Source organism: Callorhinchus milii, unplaced genomic scaffold, assembly GCF_018977255.1.
Source record: "Callorhinchus milii isolate IMCB2004 unplaced genomic scaffold, IMCB_Cmil_1.0 Scaffold3, whole genome shotgun sequence".
NCBI classification, from domain to species: Eukaryota; Metazoa; Chordata; class Chondrichthyes; order Chimaeriformes; family Callorhinchidae; genus Callorhinchus; species Callorhinchus milii.
This window is the reverse complement of record NW_024704744.1, coordinates 6,687,756-6,711,181: the sequence shown is the minus strand read 5'-3', so window position 1 is coordinate 6,711,181 and position 23,426 is coordinate 6,687,756. Positions and strand designations below refer to the sequence as shown.

At 40.7% G+C, this 23,426-nt stretch overlaps 2 protein-coding genes across 3 annotated transcripts; one reads left to right on the top strand and one right to left on the bottom strand.

Moving 5' to 3' along the window:
- Positions 1 to 1,020: 1,020 nt before the first annotated feature.
- bag2 (BCL2 associated athanogene 2) lies at positions 1,021 to 13,108 on the top strand. Of its 2 annotated transcripts, XM_042333232.1 has the most exons (4): positions 1,021 to 1,257; positions 7,241 to 7,355; positions 8,475 to 8,829; positions 13,051 to 13,108. In XM_042333232.1, the coding sequence occupies exons 1-4, from the start codon at positions 1,144 to 1,146 to the stop codon at positions 13,106 to 13,108; spliced, it is 642 nt and encodes a 213-aa protein (XP_042189166.1). In that variant the 5' UTR covers positions 1,021 to 1,143. The 2 variants fall into 2 exon arrangements, with proteins under 2 accessions (XP_042189166.1, XP_042189167.1); XM_042333233.1 differs by lacking the exon at positions 13,051 to 13,108 and having other exon boundaries at positions 8,475 to 9,122.
- A 1,804-nt stretch (positions 13,109 to 14,912) lies between these two features.
- Positions 14,913 to 22,896, bottom strand: rab23 (RAB23, member RAS oncogene family). The gene is made up of 6 exons (XM_007894070.2): positions 22,428 to 22,896; positions 19,869 to 19,954; positions 19,198 to 19,354; positions 17,811 to 17,893; positions 17,030 to 17,122; positions 14,913 to 16,272 (listed from the first exon to the last, which is right to left on the bottom strand). Exons 1-6 carry the CDS (start codon positions 22,580 to 22,582, stop codon positions 16,145 to 16,147), a joined length of 702 nt encoding a protein of 233 aa, XP_007892261.1. The 5' UTR covers positions 22,583 to 22,896; the 3' UTR covers positions 14,913 to 16,144.
- Positions 22,897 to 23,426: the final 530 nt, after the last annotated feature.

The window sequence follows — 23,426 nt, the reverse complement described above, 5'->3', positions numbered from 1 at the left end:
TTCACTTTACAGTCTATTCTGTGGAGCACTTTGAGACGTCGAGAAGACGTGAAAACGCTCTTATCAAATGCAAGGATTATTATTATCAGTATTAGTATTATTATTATATCTCCTGTTCGCCTCTCACCAATTTATAGGCAATGACTGAATTTCCATTCCTAGCTATGCCACTGCATCATACCTTCTGCTCCATCTCTTCCCCTCACAGAGAACGTAGCCGCTATTGGAAATTTAGTCACTGCTCATCCACTATAAGTTGGTGCCCACCCAAATTTCCATTCCTTAGCTACACCACCAGTAGCGAACAGGTGAAGGCGGCAGCCAATTTCGCACAGCAGTGTCCCCCAGAAGAGTTTTTAAGGGAGTGACCAATTTTATCTGGGGGATTACGAGTCAATTGAGCTGCCGATACACAAGGCAGATCAATATATTCAGAGCAGTGAATTTAAAGGACTCTCTTCACTTTGTTCCCAATTATCGCATCGTGGAAATGAATGTCACATACATAAACAGCCCCATCTTCCGCCCTCAGGGTGAGAGGAGAGCACAAGCCAGCAGTCGCCATTGAATCCTGAAATTGTTTTAGTTGAACATCTAAACAAAAAGGTTCAGTATCTGTGGAATTTCCCTGTATATGTGAGATGTGAGAGTTTGTGGGACACTGCTGTACGCAATTGGTTGCCGTGTTTCGCCCACAAGATAGTTAATTCACTTCACAGTATATTCTGTGAAGGGTTTGGAGCATCTTGAAGGTATGATAAGGCGCTATATCAAATGCAAGGATTTCTACTATTATTATTATTATTATTATTATTTTGATGGATTGCCACATGTGTCAGACACCAGGCTGACCAAAAAATACATTTATAAATTTTAGTACAAGAAATGATCAGACGAATCGGTCGGTTGCATAATAACAGGTGAAAGTGTGGTGTTGTTTGGCAATGCCCATGTTTGGCAATGCTGCAAAGGTTTGTGGCGAACAGAGGACAGCACAGCACAGCGCAGCAGTGTGTGTGTGTGTGTGTGACTGAGCTCACACCAGCTCCCTCCCCGGGGAAGCAAGGAAGGAGAAGTGGGTGGTTTGGATCAGACGCTCAGACCTCGACTCTCACTCTTGCAGCAGAACAGCAACACAGAGCCATGGCACAGCTTAAAATAAACGGTAGAGCCTGCGATCCCGAGAATAAATTCTGTCGTTCCATCTCCATGGCAGCCCGATCTGGCAGACTGCTGGAAATTTTAGATGATTTAGAATAAGGTAAGGAAAACGGTTGTGATTGTGGCAATTCCTCCTTTCTTCTCCCAAGACACAAACAAACACACACACACACAGTATCGCACCCGAGCACTGCCTTGGAATGAATGCAGTGTGAAAGGACATGTCACTAAGACGTTACTGTGCAATTCTTGTGCTGTTGCCTTGTGCTATTAATGATCTCACTCAATCCAGTGTTGCCAAAGACTGCACTGTTCATTGCTGTTGTGTTATTTGCTCTATTTTATTTGTTTAACACCCTCATCCCCCATGGAGTTTATAAAACTAGCTCAGAGAGAGAGAGACAAAAAAAAAAGCAATTCAAGGCTTGTTGCTCTCTCAGTGGTTAACCACAAATAGACGTGAAGAAGAGCTATTGGAAAAGAGGTAAGAAACCTAAAGATAGTTCTGCATCCAGCGAGGCTTCTTGTGATACTGAGAAGTGCTTCTTGTGCCTATTTTTAGACAAGACCTTTTTTGCCTTATGCTCCAGTTAGTGATTTCACTTGCTGGTTTTCACAGTGGCTTTACAGAAACGCCAAGCCCCACTTACTTTCTAATCTCACTGAATGCTTATATTCTCTTATCTTACGTCAGATGTTACCAATTTTAAAAAAAAACAAATTAAAAATTAAATTGATTTGTATTTTGTATGATCCCACATTAGTGTTGGGGGTTGTTGTTAGTTCAGGTGAAGGTTTATTTGGAGAAAGCTCCCAAGTTAAGTTGACCGGCTATCGAATTCAGCTACACTCGCATAAATCATATCAGTCCAAATAATCACATTTACTATGACTTACGCAAAACACAAGTTATCCATAAGTCAGATTTTATACGACTAACACATAACAAACCAGGCAGGTCTTCGTTACTCCAGGGCTGATGACAGACCTGGGTTCAATTCCTGGGCGGGAATAATAATAACACTTGCATTTGATATAGTGCCTTATCATGTCTTTGAGATATCACAAAGTGCTTCACGGAATATACTCAAATGAATTGGTTATATTTTGTGCACGAAAAACAGCAGCCAATTGCACACATCAGAGTCCCACAAATATTTGTGGATTCAGCGACCAATTTATTTGTTTACTTGTTTGCTTGTTTGTTTAAGAAAATTTTGAAGGGAATATTACCACCAGAAAAGCGATCTGCCAATCGACTAACAACTGGGTTCCTACTCCCTGCTCGGTAAACCGGGGTGTGTTCAGTAAAGAAACTTGCCTAATATTCGTCCGGCCTGGGCGAAACGTTCGGCAAATGCAGGGATTATTGTTCCTATTAAAATAAAATCCTAATGGCTAGGGTAGTCCTAGTTAGATAAGCAATGATGCTTATTCCACATCAGTATTTATCCTCATGTATTTTTCTAATTCCTTGTTAAGTAGGTGGGAGAGCTTTCAGCCATTCTGCCCTCACTTGCTAGAACTCCATCCCAGAGTCCTTTTGACTTGTCCCCTTCCTCCCCATTGTTAAAACTCACCTTAAGATATACAGTACCTCTTTAACCGCTACTTTGGTCTTTTAAGCTCTCCAAGACTCCACCTCGCATGAAGGGTGCTATATAAATGAAAGTTGTTGTTGTTGTTGTCATCTTTCCCTTCATCCTTTCTATCTCTCTCCCTCCCCCCAGTTTGGCTGCCCGGCAAGCTGCGTGAAGTGCTTTGAGACATCTTCCTGATGTGAAAGGCGCTGTATGAATGCTAACTGTGTTGGATTTAGCGCTTTGTCTTTTTTGCCCAATAGCTCAATTAATAAAGCCACATTGTTCTACTGTGAAAGTGGGGACTCAATGGAGCTGAACTGGCTCCAATGCTTGACAACGGAATATCGGAATTGAGCCAGACCTCTGTTCCAGACCAGTGGTCTGATGACATATACTTGTTGTCTGGGGTTTCAATAGAACTGAAACAGAGTCCTGTAGCTCAGTGGTTAGAGCACTCGCTTTGCAAGCGAGAGACCTGCGTTCATTTCCAGGCAGAGGGCGAAACCTTGGGCAAGTTTCCTTACTCCACATAGAGCCTAATAATAATCCCTCCAAAAACCCAAAACAATAATAAATTGGTCATTTTGAATCTACGACTGTTTGTGGGACATTGCTGTGCGCAATTGGCTGCCGCGTTCGCCCACAAATATACAGTCAATTCACTTTACAGTGTGTTCTGTGAAGTGCTTTGGAACGTCCTCCCGACGTGAAAAGCGCTATATCAAATGCAAGGATTATTATTATATTATTATTATTATATTAAGATTCTTCCCACGTGGGTATGTTTCTCTATTGTTGCCTTTTGCAATTGCTCTTTTTCTGTCTTCCTTTGAAAGGATTCCCTAAATCACGTACCACCTGTAGCTGCAATGCTCCTGTTGTTTTGACTTGCTGATTTGCCCTCCACATCCCCATAAGAAAGGTTAGCCTCTACTCGTGGCTTTGCGAGAGATTGTGAGAGAAAACCTGGCGATTCTTCATTTGCGCCAAGTCAGTAAGGGGGCAAACGAGATGACACTTTTGGCAATCGAATGTGGGAATCGAGTCAGCCCTCTGGCTGGCGGTCTCTGTGGTCCAGTTCATAAGCCGGGCAGGTCCGCAGTATTCCAGGGCACTGCTGATGACATTGGCAGGATCTGGAAGAGCAGACCAGTCACTGGGAGCAGGGACACTTCCCAACCAGCTACTGTTATCCTTGCCTCGCCCCACCTTACCTCTGTGTCCTCCTAACCCCCTACCAACCCGCCCGTTCCTTCCGCTCAGCCGGCTCTGGCCTGCTCCATGTCCCCTGACCCACCCGCCCCACCATTGGCGGGAGAGCTTTCAGCCACTCTGCCCCCAACCTCTGGAATTCTATCCCCCAATCACTCCGCCTCGCCCCCTCTTTAGCCTCCTTCAAGTCCCGCCTCAAGACCCTCCTCTTCGACCATGCCATCGGCCACCCCCCTTCCCCTTCCCTTCCTTCCCCCCCAACTACAGCTTGGGTCTGAGACGCTGTAATGCTGTACTCTGTCCAGCGCCTTGGGACGTCCTCCCAACGTGAAAGGCGCTGTACAAATGTAATCCTGTTGTTGTTGTTGCAAGCCAAAGACCTAACGGGTAGCGTGGTTCTAGTGCGACAAGTAGCGGGAAAACTTGCCGAACAGCAATATCAATGGCAAGCAATGCAGTTTTAGCTGGTCAGACTCCAGCAGTTACCCCAACACAAACTCCAGGTCCCCAATCTTTGGCTCTGGTCAACCTGCGCCTAATACTTTCCAGAATTAGGTAAGCAGAATCCATCCTTCCAGCAATCTATCTCTGGAATTTCTACATGTAGGTAGGATGCATGGAATGCTCAGCTTGGTTTAGATACTCTTAAGCACGGTAATGGGTTTCCGCATGTGTCAGACACCTGGCTGACCCCCCAAGAATAGTGTGAAAGCAGCCATGCAGACAAGGAATTGGAAGCAGAGTCTATTATAATAATAATAATCCTTGTATTTTATTTAGCGCCTTATCACGTCTTCAGGACATCTCAAAGTGCTTCACAGAATACACTGTAAAGTGAATTGATTGTATATTTTCTGGATGAAACGCAGCAGCGAACAGCAGTGTCCCACAAACAATCGTGGATTGAGTGACCAAATAGTTTATTTTTTGGAGGGATTATTAACCCCGGAAAGAAATCCGCCAATTGACTAACAACCGGATTCCTACTTACTGCTAGGTAAACAGAGGAGAGCGTAGTAAGGAAACTTGCCCAATGTTTCGCCCTGCCAGGAATCAAGCCCAGGTCCTCTCGGTCGAGAGGCGTACACTCTAACCACTAAGCTGCAGGACTTCACATTATGGATTTTAAGAGGGAATAAGTAGGTTTATGAATGATAGAGACTTGAAGTGGTTTGGAGATAAGGCAGGGCAGTAGAATTGAATGAACATCTTATTCTGAGAGCCAGTCAAATGGTCTCTTTCTGACATAAATTTCAATGATTCTATATCCCAGACAAGAAAATATCCCAGACAACATAATATTCCATGGTTCAATCTCCAGTCTCCAGCTGAGTTAGCTGTACTCAGCTGAAGCAGAAGAAATATATATAGCAGTTACCATATGAGTGAGGCAGGTTTAGGCCATTGATTCAGCGAGCCTGCCCATCCAATTTCCCAACCTGGTTCAGTGGTAGTACTCTTGCCTCTGAGTCAGAAGGTTGTGGGTTCAAGCCCAACATTGAGACTTGGAATCGCATTGTCTAAGCTGATGTTCCAATGCAGCGCTGGGGGGTGTTGCATTGTCGGAGATGCTGTCCTTCGGATGAGACATTAAACTGAGATCCCATCTGTCTGTTCAGCTGGATATTAAAGATCCCATGGTACTATTCGAAAAGTGAAGGGCATTTCTTCCGGTGTTCTGGCCAACAATCCCCCAAATAAAACTGGTCACTCACTCCATGATTGTGTGATATTGCTGTGTGGGCTTTTGTCCACAAAATACAGTCACTGCACTTTACAGTGTTTCCTGTGAAGCGTTTTGAGACGTCTCAACATTGTGACAATGCAACAACAAGATCACATTTGTATAGCGCCTTTCACGTCGGAAGGATGTCCCAAGGCTCATCCCCAAGGATGCATGATATCAAATGCAAAGATAATTACCATTATTATAAATTTACAAACCTCGAAGCCTTTTTACGTGACAAAAAGTTGTTTATTTCCCTTTTCAAACTATTTGCAGTTTCTTGTTCTACCATGTGTCCTAGTAGTGTGCTTATCTGTGTGTGTGCATTGCATGCTCCTGTTTGTTTGTAGTAAGAGCTACTACAATGGGCCTGAGCTCCCCAGAGCAAAGGAGATCATAAAATTCAAGTATCTGATTGCTATATAGTGCACGTAGTGGGAACTGTTGGTACACAGAAGAAAGCATGAACCTTCACACAACTCTCAAGAGGTGAAGGCCTATGCAGTTGGTATCACTCGTGCCTCTGAGTCAGAAATACACATTGGAACTGGAGTTCTTATGATCTTATGAGCTCATAGTCTAGACTGACCAGTGCAATGCCTGGGAGGGCTGAGTTTGAGAGGGACCATCCTTTGAACAAGACTTTAAACCAAGGTCCCATCTGCTTATTCATGCAGCACAATTCAAAGAGAGGAGTGGATCATCTGGTGTTGTTGACCAAGAATCCTTCAGGTTTCAATTGGCTGCCCCGTTTCGCCCACAAATATACAGTCAATTCACTTTACAGTATATTCTGTGAAGCGCTTTGAGATGCCTCAAAGATGTGATCAAGTGCGATACCAAATGCAAGGATTATTATTATTTTGATAAATTAATCATTTGTGGATGTGTGTGGGACCTTACAGTGATTACATATAGATGCTGCATTTGCCTACAAAATACTCAGTCACTATATTTACAGCAATTAGCCATCAAGAACTTTGAAACATATTGGTTATATTAAATACCTGGATTATTATTATTATTATTGGTGTAGGTCACTAAGCGCAAATGATCCTGTATGTGTCAATATAGGACTCTGAGTCCCAGGTCCTGTGTTCAGCAGACTGGGGCTACCCTGTAACTGTGTCACTTGTTCCCTCCAGCAGAGCCCAATGAAGTTGTGAAAGTTAATTTCTGAAGGTCTGTTTTATTTATAATAATCCTTGCATTTGATATAGCGCCTTGTCACATTGTTGAGACATCTCAAAGTGCTTCACAGAATATGCTGTAAAGTCAATTGACTGTGTATTTTGTGGACGAAACAAAAGTGTCCCACAAACAGTCGTGGATTAAGTGACCAAATTCTTTATTTTAAGGGATTATTACACCTGGAAAGTTATCCGCCAATCGACTAACAACCAGGTTCCAACTAGGTAAACAGGAACTTAACTAAGGTTTTGTTCTGCCTGGAAATAGAACCCAGGTCCTCTGGCTTGTGTGGTGAGTGTGCTAACCACTACGCTACAGGACTTTACATTATTTCTTCCATAACTGTTAATAATGTCAATGTGATTGTCTCAGGGTTGAATCGATGCGTGAAGCAGCAATCTCCATAGAACAAGAGAAGGAGTCCCTGCTGGAGCTGATCCAGAGTGTACAAAGCAGCCAAGAAATGAGGAATATTAGTGATGGTGAGTGCTTGAGTAAACACAGTTCACCTATATTTGGAGAGTGTCTTCATGTGTTGAGTGACTTAACAAAGTGACACTGTGCTTGAGTTACGATGGTGCTTAACATCATACAATGCAGCCTCTTCACCTAAAACTAGCCCCACTTAGATATTACTATCTTCAATTCGGTGAAAAATTACAGTATATTAATGCCCTTTATTTACTGGCGCTTGCTTCAATTACAAGGATATTAATAATAACTTCCCACAGCTGGCTGAGCACCTGAGCCAGGGGAAGAGGTGAAAAGGGGTGGTGGGATGGAGACGACCGAAAGTGTGGTCAAAGAAGTAAATGTTGAGGCAGGTTTGAAAAGTAGGGAGCGAGGGGGGAATAGGACTGAATGGCTCTTTGAGTCCAGCACAGACACGATCAGCTGAATGGCCTTATTATGTGCTGCAAATATTATGCTGTTATGTTTTAACTGTGGCTCTTGAACTGCACTTCTGCTGTAAACTGTAACGTAATCACTAAAGGAATTAAAGAGCTTAGAAAAAATAATTCGACAAAAGGTGGAATGTGGAATTCTCTTACTCGATTATTCACTCACTCATTATTTTAAAGGGGAATATCAAAGAAATTGTAGAAACAATTATTATGGAATTAGATTAGGTGACTTATTTGGAGAATTCACAGGATAAAATACACAGGAATGGCCACGTGTAGGTGGGCTGCAGGGAACTCTGGTTTGCGTGCCCTTAAGCATCATGATGGGTTTCCACATATGTCAGACACCTGGCTGATCAAAGCAGATTTATAATAAAAATAATCCTTGCATTTGATACAGCGCCCTACCACGTCATTGAGACATCTCAAAGCGCTTCACAGACTATAAAATGGATTGACTGTATTAATTGTCGAATGCTCTTCTCCAGAAGGCCAATAGAGACAGAATCAATCAATCACTCAATCAAGACATTTAAAGAGCAGATGGATAGATATGTGGCATGAAGGTGTAGGGAGAAAAGGCAGAGGAAGTGATCAAAAGATCTGCTCCTATCAGTGGCATCTTGTGCATCGTTCTCATTGAATTAGAAAGTTGTAAACATTTTCGTTCATCATTTGATATTCGTCTTCAAACAGGGGAAAGGGAAGAACTTAATTTGACAGCGAATCGCCTCTTGGACCGTACTCTAACTGTTAACATTTCCCTGGAGATCATTCGTAGCCCTCAGCAGGAGGAATTCCTGGGGAAAGCCACCGCCTTGATCGATGAGATCGCTAACCAGATCCTCAAAGACTTGGGCAGTGCGAAGGATCGTCTTATGGCCATGCATAATGCCTGCACCTCAGAGGCTCTGCCTGGCCCGGTCGATCAGAAGTTTCAAGCCATAATGATAGGCTGCGCCTTGGAGGATCAGAAGAAACTTAAAAGGAGATTGGAAACCTTGATCAGGAACGTGAGCAACGCAGACAAGTCTATCAGGCTCTTGGATCAACAGAAAGAGAAGCCTACCATTAATAGCCATCCATTATAAACTCCACGTCACTGTGCCAGGCGGAAATAAAACAATTTAAACAGTAGCTCATTGGAAAAGGTACACATTACAATTCTAAAGTTTCCCGCAAGAGATGTCTAACAACTAGGACTACCAGCCACCGGACTAATCCTAATAAAGAAATCCTAAACAAAGAAATAGATATAGTCCTAATGGAACATTGCACTCAATTTGGATTCCCCACATATGGAATAATAATCCTTGCATTTAATATAGCACCTTATCATATCATTGATGCCTCAAAGTGCTTCACGTGATTTACTATAGACCGTAGTGACTGTGTATTTTGTTGGCAAAATAAATTTTAGCCTTGGAGGTAGTTAAACAACCTGAAATCAAGCTATCAATTTGAGATGCCTGGGGTTTGTTCCATTCCGCTGTAGAAGTTAAAGTGTTATTTGATTGAAGTTACAGTAATAAAGGGAAATGACAGTCAAAAGGGAAGAACTTTTCCCTCTGGTAAATTAATCTAGAACAAGGGAACATAGAAAATATTTCTTCCCGTTGTTGAGGAATAAGGTTATTAAGAGGCATGGAGAGAAAACAGGACATAGTAAAAATATAGAGTTGGTTAGTTGGTAGTTGGGGGGGGGGGGGGGGGAGAGAAATAGAATTTATTTGGCTGATTTTGAGATAGTTTGCAGATTTTGATAACATAAGGAACACATTACGAAACATTAAGGAATCTTGTCACTTGATCCGTGTCTGAACTCAATCCCGTTGCCTTTCTCGATGCTTCCTGGAAGATGAAATAAATCTATTTTCCACTCCTGTAATGCTTTTAGCAAAGTAGATTTGAGCAGGACCCCGGGAAAGAATAAGGATAGAACCCGGGTTGAGCAAAGGTTCTGTGGAGGAGGAAATCACCGATTGCAGGCAGTGTTAAGGAACATAAATTTTGCCGTTTCATCTTGGGTTCCTCGTATCAAGTTATAGAGATGCTGCAAATTTTGCCCCAGTTGACATTTTCATTGGTTAAAACAAATAATGGATTACAACAAGGTTATCTCCATCTGATGGTTTCAATGTAATAGCTTTGGAAAACAATGGCTTGTAAGATTGCATGATGTCTGCTGGTTTGTAGTAAAACAATAGTTGGTTATGTTTGCAGTCATGTTGCAGAATATATGAAGTGTGTTTTACATTCCTATGTAAATTCCAGGGCTTTTTTTAAAAAAAAACACAAAATCACACAAGCACTTTCTGCACAATGCACACTTCCACTGCATTAAAAATAAAGTGTTAAAAAAAGACAAACATCTATTTGTTGTGATTTAATGTTACAAAGATTTTTTTGTTTTTAATTTGGATATTTTGACAGTTCCAGTTTTGATCCCCAGCCCTGTGCTGAGTCAGCTGACCTCAGTCGGGCACTCGTGGTTCCCCATTACTACAGTTAACAACTTGGATTTATATAGCGCCTTTCAAATCAGGAGGATGTCCCAAGGCTCTTCACCCCTTGATTCCAACCCCCAACTCGAGTGCAAACCCTTCACGGTCCAGTGGACCTTCACTGCACCATGAAGGGTTTGCACCCGAGCTGGGGGTTGGAGAGGTGGAGAGCAAGGGTGGTGGGGGTGGGAAGATGACTGGAGGAAGGTCTTGAGACAAACTTGAAGGAGGCAAGAAGAGGCAAGGCTGGAAGGGCTCCGGGATGGAGTTCCAGAGGTTGGGGGTAGAAAGGCATATGTGTTAAAATTAAGCTTTGATTCTACATCTAGTAATCAATTTGTAGCCCTTTTGCCTCCGGGTCTGAGGGTTGTGGATTCAAGCCTCACATTGGGATTTGAGTTCATGGTTCTCGGCTGACAATCCAGTGGTCACTCGTGAGGTGCTGTACTGCAGCAATGGGGTGTTTCTTTATCCTTCCCAATAATCCTCCAGATAAATTGGCTGTTGGGCCTTTGTGCCACAAATGGCTGTTGTTTCTCTTCAAAAAACAATTCATGTAAAGTGCTGCAAGTTTCTTTGAAGCGATAAAATGCTATAAATATTTAAGTTTCCTTTCTTATAAAGTACAGTGCAGAATTACTGAAAACGGCAACAAAATCCAAAGACCTGGCAAAAGGGGGGGAAAAAAAGCAAAGAATTCAAAACTTAAGGTGATTTTTATTAAATATCTATAAGATCAATACAGACATAACAAAATAAATTTGCTAAGGTGTAGTGTGATTAGTTTGAGTGTGGCACTATTGCAACAGACATGCATATGAACATTTGTGCAACCAAATAAGGAGCATTTTAAGAATTCAACACTAGTTAAAGTAAACCACAAAACAATTATTTCACACCTTGAAGTACAAATCCAATAACAAATTTAGAATCACTTGCATGTTGGACAACTTTACAATGCATCACAGTCCAAAGGACAAATCAATGTACATTTGGTGAATAAACACAATCAGGTTTAATTGCAGTTGTAGTAAATTGTCCCTGCAGGAAGTTGAACAGCTCAACTGATGAAAATCACACTTGTACTGTGTAATGTACTGCTTGCAAGTGGAGAAATTGACCACGTAGTGCAGAAAATGTACTTTATCACACCGCAATACATGACAACTGGAGCCTAATTTAAATTGAAAGTTTAGGGAGGAAAATGAAATGAATCAAGGCAAATAATAAGAGTCATTTTATACCATTTATATTTGGTTCTGGGTCAGAAAAAGTATACAGCAGCATTGTTGCTCCATTCCATTATTTTTCGAATATTCAAACAAACCAAAAACTAAATCTGATTTGAAAATATATGAGTTCCGCTTGAAATTACCGTATATAGATTGTGTGCAAGTATTCCTTTACATAACAGTGACAGGAAAATCAAATCTACCTTAGTTTTCCTTAATAATAAGTGTTGTTTAAGTCTTAACACTGAACTTTTAAGTTCTGGGTGAGTTAAGGTGGCAGGTATTGAGTGAGTGGGTATGTTTCCTCTCCCTCCTACCAATCCAGTTTAATTTACACAGAACAAGCAGCCTTGAATCCTAAATAGAAGCTCTACCTAATGGAATTAAAAACAGAAAAAAATGGACCAAACTGAACTGTGAAGATTTGACATGATATAGCAGACCTGTCTGTACCCAGTACCTCTGTGCAATAAACAATCGTCAGACTCTGACAGGATCAATATGGTTTGATTTAGTTCACAATATTTTTACATCTACGTATGGAAATGAGTCCGCAGTGCAAAATATCCATAAAACTCCGGGATTTTACATCTTCTACAAATAAAAACTGCAGCCCATCATTTAAGTGACAAACCAGCAAGAAGCACATCAGGTACAAACACTTGCCCACGTTTCCTTAATAATAATACTAAACCTTGCATTTGATGCAGCACCTTAATATGTCGTCAAAGCACTTGACAAAATATATTGTCAAGTGGATTTACTGTGTGTTTTATGGGTGAAACATGGGAGCCAATTAATGGGTTGATGGACCAAATGCCTCCTCCTTTGCTGGAATATGCTCACGTGTGGTGAGCTTGCACTCTCAGCCAAACCTAAATAGAGCGAAAAGAATTCAAAGCCAAACCAACCAGACATTGCAGAACAGTGCTGGTGCAGCCCTGTTTGTTTGGGAAAACTCAGGGTTTATTGGAGGGATGAAATGAAGTGAAGAAAATGAAATATGCATAATTTGTCAGGGCATAGCAATTTGGCAGGTAGCCAGAGAGAGTTAAAGGCAGTAATTAATATCTATATTTAGGTAAGTATGAGCACATGGTGTGTACAAGGTTGTTTTTCATGATCCAATAATAACATGTGAAATCTCTTCCTTAGTGCTTCTCCCAGATATCAACACACTACTCCACAAGAGCTCCACAAAAGGCTGCAACACAGGAATTGAGGAATGTTAAATTGTAAAAGTAAAATTTGATTTGTTTGGGTACTGGTTAGAGGTTAAGAAATTGCCATTGCCCAAATCTCTATTCCATACATGTCCATTGTAGTAATTATATACCGTGTATATTGTTAACATAAAAGCAGCTTTCAGAGCTAGAGTCCCGAAGGTAGCAACACATCAAGTGACCAGGAGAACTTAAGGTGTAAAGCTTTCTGATGGATCACATCATGTAAACCAGAAGGGGCAAAGGTCTAGAACACATGCATTAAGCCTGTGATACTATAATATGACATATACTAGATAAATTCTGAACGCAGCAGCGAAGGCCACTTAAATTGCACTGTACAGAAAAATATCTTTAGCAAATCAAATTAAGGCTGACTGCCACTGTAAAACGTCAGCATAAATGGTTTGCCAACACTACGTAAGGGTCCCCAGTAAATTGTTTGCATGAAACAATTTGGAATTTTGAAGCAGCAGTCACATTTCAAGCCTTTTTAGAAGCTTTGAAACAACCTGTATCAAATATCAATATACTGTATATATTTTAGAATATACAACAGCTTTGTTGCACAAAGGTTTGTTGCTAAAAATATAATTTTACTTCTGAAAGGTATTTATCATATCTATCATATTTATCATAGAACGAGAAAAGAAAAGCTGGGATTCTTATATTTAACTCATTGAAAACTTTCAGCTTTCAAAATACAGTAAAACTCACTAAAGTCTGATCTGTATAAATTGTATAATTTCCTAAGACATACATCTGTCCAAGTCCCATTCAAGAGTTTATATTCTATGTAAGTTTGACATAACTCATACTTTGCATAAGTCATATTAAATGTACGGTCCCATCTGATATGACTTGTGAGGTTTACTGTACACTGGTCTTTTCCATAATCATTAATGCTCAGTTTATGGAATTTCATAAGTAAAATCAAAGAATTCTCCGGAACCCAAAGAGCAGTACATTTTTAACTTATTCAAAACTTATACAGATGCACAAATATTTGTAATACCTTCGACAAACGCCATTATTATTGCCGCCATTATTCACAGAATTTAAAATGAAATTCATTGATATTTTTATGAGCTATAATAAAAGAAACATAGTTACATGAAAATTCTTGCTCAAAATTAGTTCCACTTGCCCTAACAGAGTGATATTGCTGTGTAACCAAGTTAATATCAAGAAGAGGGAATCTTCCAATGACCAGAGTGGAATCCTCGACACGTGCAAGAGGAATCAAAGCTGCAGAATAGCTGACTGTTTTGACATGCTTATTGTTCAAGAAACCAATATTCCACCAACTAATAAATCTGGATTACTCGTTAGGCCTCAGTCAGTCATCTCCACCATTATCCAGAACCAAAATCTTAAAAAAAAAGAATTTTGCAGGTTCCAGTGAGGGGAGTGATGTAGCAAATGTTCCAGAACCAAGTAAACAAATCGGAAGCCTAAAAATCCAACAGCTATATAATGAGCGTAGTGTTAATTTTGATAGTCTTTTAAAGTGAGTGTGGGCAGAGAGAATCTTGCAGGATTCTAGTACAGTGCTATAATACTATGGGGATGGCGGTGGAGGTTGGGGTGGGGGAAGGGGGAGAAAAGAAAAATTGGGTAAAATCCCCGCTGGAGCAAATTTGTAAGTGGTCGGTGGAAGGAATCGTCTTGAAGGGCCGAATGCGTTTGTTCCATGTCTGCCCACCAACCTGGAATTATAATGTCCTATTCCCTCTCACGATGAGGAACCGTTGCATTTTTATAAATATTAATTGTGCACATCTTTTGTAAAGACAATATCTAACAGTACTTACATTAACTGCGTAGGACACCAGCTCACTGAGTAGAGCAGGAATTGAACCCTGGTCTTTCCTGGGCTAGCTGACTCCGCTCCACACTGGGCTGTGCCTTTACTCATCTGGTGACTCATTTTACAATTTTACATAAAGACTGTGTTCTCCCCAGCATCAAATTCTGAAAGATAGGAACATAGGGCGACAAAGGCACCACAAAGGGTGCACGTTTCTCTAACTGTAAACTCACATGAACACAATAAGCTTTAAATAATCCAAACAGGGCTTCCTCAGCTCTGTCTAATCAGCCGGGGGGAAGCTGAGACTGTTTGATGCTGGTGCTGTTGCTCAGGGCGCAAACAGCAGCTGGAGCCTGAACGTGGTGCAGTTGCCAAATGTAATCCGGACCGAGCGCACTAAAGGTGCGATGCATATTTTGTTTTTAAGCACACAGTCAAGATTTTATTTTCTCCCCTTCCCACCCCCCAAAAACGATGCAAACGGCAGGATTATTCAAGAGTGATTTTCCAGCTGGCAAGTAATGCAGCTTTAATCTGTTGTGATTATTTGCCATTCGCATTCTCCAAGTGTGAGATTTTCACAGCTTTCTCAGTCTACCTGTTCCAAGACAAAAAGGCAAAGCAAGAATTGCAGGCCCATCTTGGCACTCGTGTAATTCTCTTCCTTGGAATAATGTTAAGACCCGTGAAGGAAGTTTTCCTAATATGCCATGCGTACAATTGACAGACATGATTACATCGTAAAATGTCAAGCATACAAAAAGCAAATGACCCATCTTAAGACTAGAAACGGTGAATATTATTACTGAATGGCAAAAATGGTTCCTTACCTAAAATATCTAAACAGTACAATTATCAACTCAAAAACCACCTTTAGATAAAACTGCTCCTAGTAGCAAAGTAATTTGCTTCAGGCTGCATCCAACACAGAAATATTGCACAATTTATAGGAGTTAGTTATGTCAATTAACAATCACAAATCTAAAGCACAAATGGCAATGCTTTCTTTGCATCTGTTCAAATGACAATAGAATTTCATAATTCATTAAAACACAAAAAGGCTTTTTAGTAAATACCCTGAAGGAATGCATCACACTTTTGATCTGGTGTTCCTTAGTCCAGGTATTGGAATCCTCTCTAGCTCAAAGCATTGTGCTTTGCTAGAACATCATCACATTGAATCCGCCACTGCTTTCCTTCTAGATACTGCAAGAGCAGATCGTTTCCAGAGAGGCAGCGCAGCACAAACACATCTGTCTCAGAACATAGGTGACTAGCTTGTAAACAATCAAACATATCAATCAATTAAAACAAAACCTTACATGAATTAGACAAGCTTGTGATAGTCATCCCGCTTACACTCACCAGGAGTCTCATTCTGAACTCTGAAAACCTATTCCAAATTCAGACTGAATGATTGTTTTCTGACGTCTTCACAAAGCAGAGTTTGGGTTAGCCAACTGCCAAGTACTGCAGGTCTTCACTGTATTAAACCGTCTCTCCGAAGGACCGAGATACCTAGATTGTAACCCTGACTGATCTGAACAATTGCAGAGACTATATATACTGCAGCAGGATTCAACTGCTAGAGTATTCAGCAGCTACTAAAAGGGTTTTTGTTCTTCTTGGTTCTCTGCTTGTTTGGCCGAAGGTTAATGATCTCCCCATTAATCATGCTGGAATTCTGGCCAGAGTGACTTCCACCCGCTGTGTTGAACACACCTGGAAGAAACCAAGGAGGCAGATTTCAATCAATTGTATTTTAACATGACTAAACTAACCATGGTTACTAGCGACTGCCAATAAGACCAGATGGGTAAAAAGTACCTAATGGGAAGCAACACTTTCAACCACGGGTAATAATTATCACATCATGGGGCATTCCAATCACGACAAGGTTCCAGTTGATGGCTGCCACGGGGTGGGGGAAGGGAGAACGTTCCTCTAACTTTGTTCAAATGTTTTTAACCCAAAAGTTGATTGCTCAACTGTTGAACCAGCAAGGCAACAATTTTGATCTTTCCCACGAAGCAGCATTTCAACATTAGTTCGGGGAATTCCAGTTTATTTCAAATTTAAACAACTCAATGGATGCACAACCAACTTTTCAATTGATGTTTCAACAATAGTTTGCAGAAGAGTATTCTATATTCCGATGGCCCTCTATGGAAAGAAATATTTTATATAATAGCTTTAAGGTGCCCGCTTGGCACAGTTGGTAGCACTCATGCCTCAAAAGGCCCATATTGGGACTTAAACTCGTAGTCCAGGCTGATATTCCAGTGCAATACTGGGGGAGCGCTGCATTGTAGGAGATGTTGTCTTTAGGTGAAATGCGACCTTTTGCAGTAATTCAGATGAATGTGGTTCTCCTTGCAGCTATCAGAAATATTTTCATCACAATTCACTTGCTTAACAGTTCTGGTTGTTTTACTTTGGACTTGTGACAATAGCAATTACAAAATGAATCACTAGATACCTATTCGATTGCTTGTTGTGTGCACTTGTTCCTGTTCTTCTGTTGTTTGCTGTTTGAGCCGCAGAAGGTACTTGTCAGCCAGATACTTGAAAACTGTGTGAACAAATGGATGTTAATCTGGATTCTCTGAAATGCAGTCTCCCACTGATTTTATCGTTTTAAAACTATTCTCACCCACAAAATGCACAGTCAATCCACTTCACAGTAAACCCTGTGAAGCACTTTGATAAGGCGCTATATCAAATGCAAGGACTATTATTAAATACACTGAGTTTATCTAAGATTTGTTTTCCTAAAACTCATCAAAGAGGTGATATAAACTGATCCAATTAAACTATTGTTTCACCAAGATCACCTCATTATACATAATATCTTCTGTGCAAATCCTTTTCAACTCCCTGAGATTGGGACGAGAGACAGGCTCCCACAGCACTGATAGTTGCCAAAATTATGACACTGCCAGAAACCATCAATATGTCCTATTGGCCCATGTAAACTACACAATTAACCTCTGGGAGTATTGGAGTGGAGTTCCCAAAGGTTGGCACAACACTTCCTATTCTTGTATCACAGAAGGCAACCTTCTGGCCCATTGCATTGGCTCCTGTATGTACACGTGTGGGTTCATGTTTGTGGGCAGGTAATAAGCACCTCTGTTAATTACCAAGCAATCTAAGGGCAGCATATATTAGGCAAGGCTCCTCAGAAACACCATACAGGAAGCGCAGAGCAAAACTGGTGCACCCGATTCCAGAGACAAAGTTCTGCCAGGAACACTCACCTTCATTCACGTTTAGATCCTCCTTCACAGAAGCCCGATAAAATCTCAACTTCAATCTTTTAGCCAAACCCTCTGCCTCTTCACTATTTCCAAATCAGAAGAAAAACAAAATGATTAGTGAACAATCTGAGCATTTCATAGGTAATACAGCACACATAATTTCTATAAAATTGAGTAAGGGGAGACATTGCACAACACAGCTATAACAGTTGAGATGTCTTATGAACTTTGTTCTGGAGTTGCAAAGACATACTGAAGTACAACAAGCAAGTCACAATGCAAGCTTTCAGGAACTCTGAGTCAGCAAATCATGTTTAATTCTGAATTTCATCCTTTCCATATTTGTAGAGGAACCTTTACTACTGCTAATCTAAGAACTTTGTAGAATTCTAGTTCAAGAGCAGCTGCATCTTTGTTAGTTCAGTTGGTTGAGTACCAAAAGGTATTGGGGTCAAATCCCAGTGGTTTGACTCATCCCTTCCCCCTTTCAAAGGTAATAAAATAACAGTTCTTAAAAAAAGCGAGGGGAAGGTTAAGGAAGGAAATGTAAGAGAGATAATATTTTTACTGACGTTGAAGGTCTGCAGTATTTCAAGGCACGTTGATGGTTCATGAATGACACTTAATGGTGCAGATATGATATCAACCTTGCAACCATTATCCAAATAGGGAGATCGACCTTTGCTGGTGAATTTCAATAACATTTATCAGTATTTTATACTTACTTAAAAACACCTGTGCTTTTATTCACAACTTATCCCTTAAAATGACTCATTTGTTCACACCAGGCAAGTAATATGCTGCAGATCCTCCTCATTGCTTTATAATTCACTTTACAATATATTCTGAGGAGTGTTTTGAGATTTCTCAATGACATGATAAGGTGCTCTATTAAATGCAAGGATTATTATTATTACTGTTTTTAATCCTTGCTCTTCTCCTTCACCTTCCTGGACCTCTTTCTATTTATTCAAGGTTACAGCCCAGCCACTTTAGGTTGAACTCCATACCCTTTTGTCTTCCATTTAATCACCACAAGGCAACAAATCCCTGGTGATTTATCATTACCCTCTGGGGCTTAGGAAAATAATCAACATTGTTCCTGGTCCACATTTAACTTACAAAATCTATAGCCACTGCACTGTAAAGCATTTTGAGATGTCCCCTAATGTTAAAGAAACTATATCGAATGCAAGGATTTTTATTATCAACATTAACCAATAACTTTTTGGTCAACCTAAATGTTTTAAATAAAGGTAATTGCCTTTGTCCCCTGGAACACTCAGAGTCGACAGGTGTAAAGAAAATGTGTCTAAAAATGTACTTCAAAGGCCATGCTCAAATACTGAATGACAATGAGCTATTAGTAAAGTGAATATCCTCTTACTTTTTAATCACTGTATCATCCAGTAAGTCAATTTTGTTCTGTACTAAGACTGTGGGGATATCTCCAACTTCAGCCTCTACTTTCTCCTTCCAACCAGGGATAACCTCGAAAGACTCTCTGTCAGTAGTTGAGAACACCAGGACACAGGCCTGGGCACCTAAGGTTATACAAACACAAGAACAATCAACACATTAAGAATTACTAATTTTGTGACTATCTCCGATATACTGCATTGTACTGATCTTTGAACATGAACTTTATTTCATAAATAAACGTATGAAATACATGGAAATCGCAGGTTGATTTGGATACTCTTTAGAATGGTGATGGGTTTCCTCATGTGTCAGACACCCGACTGATCTAAAAAAAATACTCAGAAGGGCTTAATTCCATGTTTTCAGGAAAGGCTTTGTGGGAGGCAGATGCTTAGATTCCATTCATCACTCCAGGAATACTGAGACCATATGCCACATTGAACGTAATTTTTATTACATGTAATCTGCAATGTCTGTTCTAAAACATTTTATTTTGAGAAATGGAAAATTCAGCCCCAAAACAATCATTTCTATGCAGATTATTGTACAATGGTTAAATATTTTAGCTATTGACAAGCTGAAATACGATAACAAAACCAGCAATCTTTTATAAATTTTGAATGGTTCTTAACTTACCTCTATAGTACGCTTTTGTTATAGCATCAAACTCCTCTTGCCCGGCTGTGTCCCACAGCATCAACCTGACGTCCTCATCATTAACTCTGAAAGATATAGTGGCATTCAGATCAAATCCTGTATTCAAATTCCATTTTAAAAAAAGCATCTAAATGCTGTCCACGAGAAACGTTTGATGGAATGTGAATTCAGGCTTAATGCGGTTAATTGCAAATAACCACTTCCAAATAGCTCAGACCTCAAACCACAGCTGTTTGGCAACAAAAATTGCAGCTCATGACCACTGTGGTATCTAAGGACTGTCCCACTTACTTTGTTCTAACACTACAGAAGTTCTTTGAATCCGTTTAATGCTCTCAAATAGAAAACTAAAAATCCTTCTCCTTAATTAGGCTCTGAACACAATTGCCAATCAAAAACAATAAGATGCAATAAGATGTGCAGCCAAAGTTTTACTTGCAGGAATTTTAATGATTCAATTAGTTTGACTTAATTGTGTTCACTCGTTTTAAAAAGGCTATAATTTCAATGGCTTAACAAGAAATAATGATCGCATTTCCCTGCCAAAGCCAACCTAGAGACACCCAAGAACAAACTAAGGTGAACGACCCTCACCTCGCAGCCTAGTAAAGGGAAACCTGCATAAATAAATCAATGGCACAAAATCATATTCTTCTCTTCATAATAATAATAATCCTTGCATTTGATATAGTGCCTTATCACGTCTTTGAGATGTCTCAAAGCGCTTCACAGAATATACTGTAAAGTGAAATGACTGTATATTTTGTGGGCGAAGCTCGGCAGCCAATTGCGCACAGCAGTGGTCCACAAACAATCGTGGATTGAAGTGACCAATTTATGAATTTTTTTTTGAAGGAAAAGCGATCCGCCAATCGACTAACAACTGGGTTCCTACCTACTACTAGGTAAACAGAAGCGTGTGGAGTAAGGAAACTTGTCCAACCTATTGCCCAGCTGGGAATCGAACTCAGTTCTCTCGCTTGCGGAGCAAGTACTCTAATCACTGAGCTACAGGACTCAACACTCGAGAAATAATGGACTGCTCAAGTACACTGCCTAATCCTTTATTATATATGAAAGGATTTGGATCACAAAGAGATCAGTTGTCATTATAGTAAAGGCTTTAGAAGTACATTTCAAAGTAACAGGAGAGTCAACGAAAAGATGGGCGTACTTGGAGCTTTCATTTCAGCTGACAATGAAAGAATGGTGGTGAAGTGTGCTTATGAAGCATAAATACATCCTGTGTCCAAAGCAAGGAGCAAAACCACTCCAAAAAAATAAAAATTTGGTCACTCAATCGACAACTATTTATGGGACAGTGTTGTACGGAATTGGCTGCCATGTTTCATCCACAAAATACAGAGACACTACACTTTACAGTATATCCCTTGAACCGCTTTGAGACGTCTCAATGACGTGATAAGGCGCCATATCAAATGCAAAGATTATTATTATTAATCTTATGTATGCGGATGACATGTAAATCTATTTCTCCACCTCTATTCTGTCTGCTTGCTCATCGAGGCCTGGATGAGCCAAAATTTCCTACATTTCAAAATGGGTAAGACGGAAACCATCCTCCCCATCTCTCTTCAACGTCTCCTCACATCCAGTTATGACCCTCCTCAAATTCATTAGCCTCTCTCACAAACACAAACTAATGCACAATCCTAGTATTCGGTTCAATCCTCAGCTCTTCTTCCTGACATTAGGTTCCTATCCAAGACCCATTTTGTTCAACTTCACCACATTACCCAAATTGACTCCTTTCTTACACCAAATCCTCCGCTCCCTCTGATCCACCATCAGACGTGCAAGCCTTCAGCAACTAAAATACATAATAATAATCCTTGCACTTGATATAGCGCCTTATCACATCTTTGAGGCATCTCAAAGCACTTCACAGAATATATTGTAGTGAATTGACTATATTTTTGGGTGAAATGTGGCAGCAAATTGCACACAGCAGTCGTGGATTTAGTGACCAATTTTTTTTCCGAAGGGATTATTACCCCCAGAAATGCCATCCACTAATTGACTCACAACCGGGTTCCTATTTACCGCCAGGTGAACAGAGGTGTGTGGAGTAAGAAAACTTTCCCAACGTTTTGCCCCTGCCGGGAATCAAACCCAGGTCCTCTCGCTTGGTAGTGCTCTAACCACTTAGCAACAGGACTCCACTATTCCACTATCCTCTGGAACTCCCCTCGTCTCATGTTATATAAATGTAAATCATTTACCAGACTTAACATACTCAAATGTTTCCTGCAGTTCATGATGTTTTAACTTCAAATATACCTTGAGGAAACTTGCCCCGAGCAAACACATTTCAATTTTAATATGTTCTTTTAACTTTTTTTCTGCCCATACATTTTCCTCTGTAGAGACTGTAGGGGGTTTGCAAAATAAACAACACTATGGACATTCTGCAGCCATGTGTAAAAGGATTATGTGTAGTTTCTTCTCCCCCATCTTAAATAGCTGTTGAATCTCTCATGTTTTTATTAGTGCACCAGAGAAGAGGTCATTACTCACTGAATTTGCCTTTCCAGGAAATCCACACCAATGGTTTTCTTGTAGTCTTTGGTGAAAATACCCTTGCAGTACCGTTGGATCATGCTCGATTTCCCCACTGCCCCATTTCCAACCACCACCACCTTGATGGCCACTTCCATATCCTCTTCCAACATGGCTGAACTGTATGTTTTGACTGTGGTTACACACTTGTTGATGTCTATGGCCTTCCGACCACACTACCTGCAGTTGTAAGTGAAGCAGTCCCCCTCCAGTTCATTCACCTGCAAAAGACAGTTTTGCTTTAACTCTAGGGATTTGTTTTATGTAACCCCCAATGGAAATTAAACAGCATTTGCATCTTATAATAAATAAAACCCAAAGATTTTTTCATTTGATGTTCTATGAGTGCCTCCCCAAGAATAAATTTGTGACAAGTAGGTCATAATGCATGAGAAATTAGTATTACCATTTGACATAATCACCATACTTACAATAACAACAACTTGCACTTATATAGCACCTTCCACACGTCTCAGAGCTCTTAACAGTGGCGGAGCCTGACTCGGAGCTGGGGAGGTGGCCGTAAGCACAATCGAAGAGGAAGGTTTTCATGCAGGATTTGAAAAAGGGGAGAGGGGGGAGGCAAGGCGGAGGGATTGAGGGAGAGGCTTCCAGAGTTTCGGGGCGTAGTGGCTGAAAGCGCGACCTCCGATGGTGGGGCAGAGGGTGCGAGGGATGAGCAGGAAGTCAGTACCAGTCGAGCGGTTACCTGAAAGGCCCAGATCCCATTGCCAGTTGTGCTGAGTTACCTGGGATTGACTTCAATATGAGAGAGAAAAAAGAAAAAAGTTACCGGGATTCTCACTCCTTGGAGGAGTGGATGTCAGGTGAGGACAGGACTGGGTTTGGGCTGTGACACTTCCTGCACAGCCTGCCAATATTCAACAAATGAATAATGGCCACATCGATGAGTTACTAAAAGGTGACTGTTGCATATGAAGTTGTAACCTTTCCCCC

Bases quoted from the DNA above. Each gene is read 5' to 3' on its own strand.
- bag2 (XM_042333232.1), top strand. From the start codon at position 1,144: ATGGCACAGCTTAAAATAAACGGTAGAGCCTGCGATCCCGAGAATAAA. The intron at 1,258-7,240 runs TAAGGTAAGGAA...CAATGTGATTGT, and splicing joins AAATTTTAGATGATTTAGAA to CTCAGGGTTGAATCGATGCG. The intron at 7,356-8,474 runs GTGAGTGCTTGA...GTCTTCAAACAG, and splicing joins AATGAGGAATATTAGTGATG to GGGAAAGGGAAGAACTTAAT.
- rab23 (XM_007894070.2), bottom strand. From the start codon at position 22,582: ATGTTGGAAGAGGATATGGAAGTGGCCATCAAGGTGGTGGTGGTTGGA. The intron at 19,955-22,427 runs GTGAGTAATGAC...TATATCTTTCAG, and splicing joins TTCCTGGAAAGGCAAATTCA to AGTTAATGATGAGGACGTCA. The intron at 17,894-19,197 runs GTAAGAGGATAT...ATTTGGAAATAG, and splicing joins GATGATACAGTGATTAAAAA to TGAAGAGGCAGAGGGTTTGG.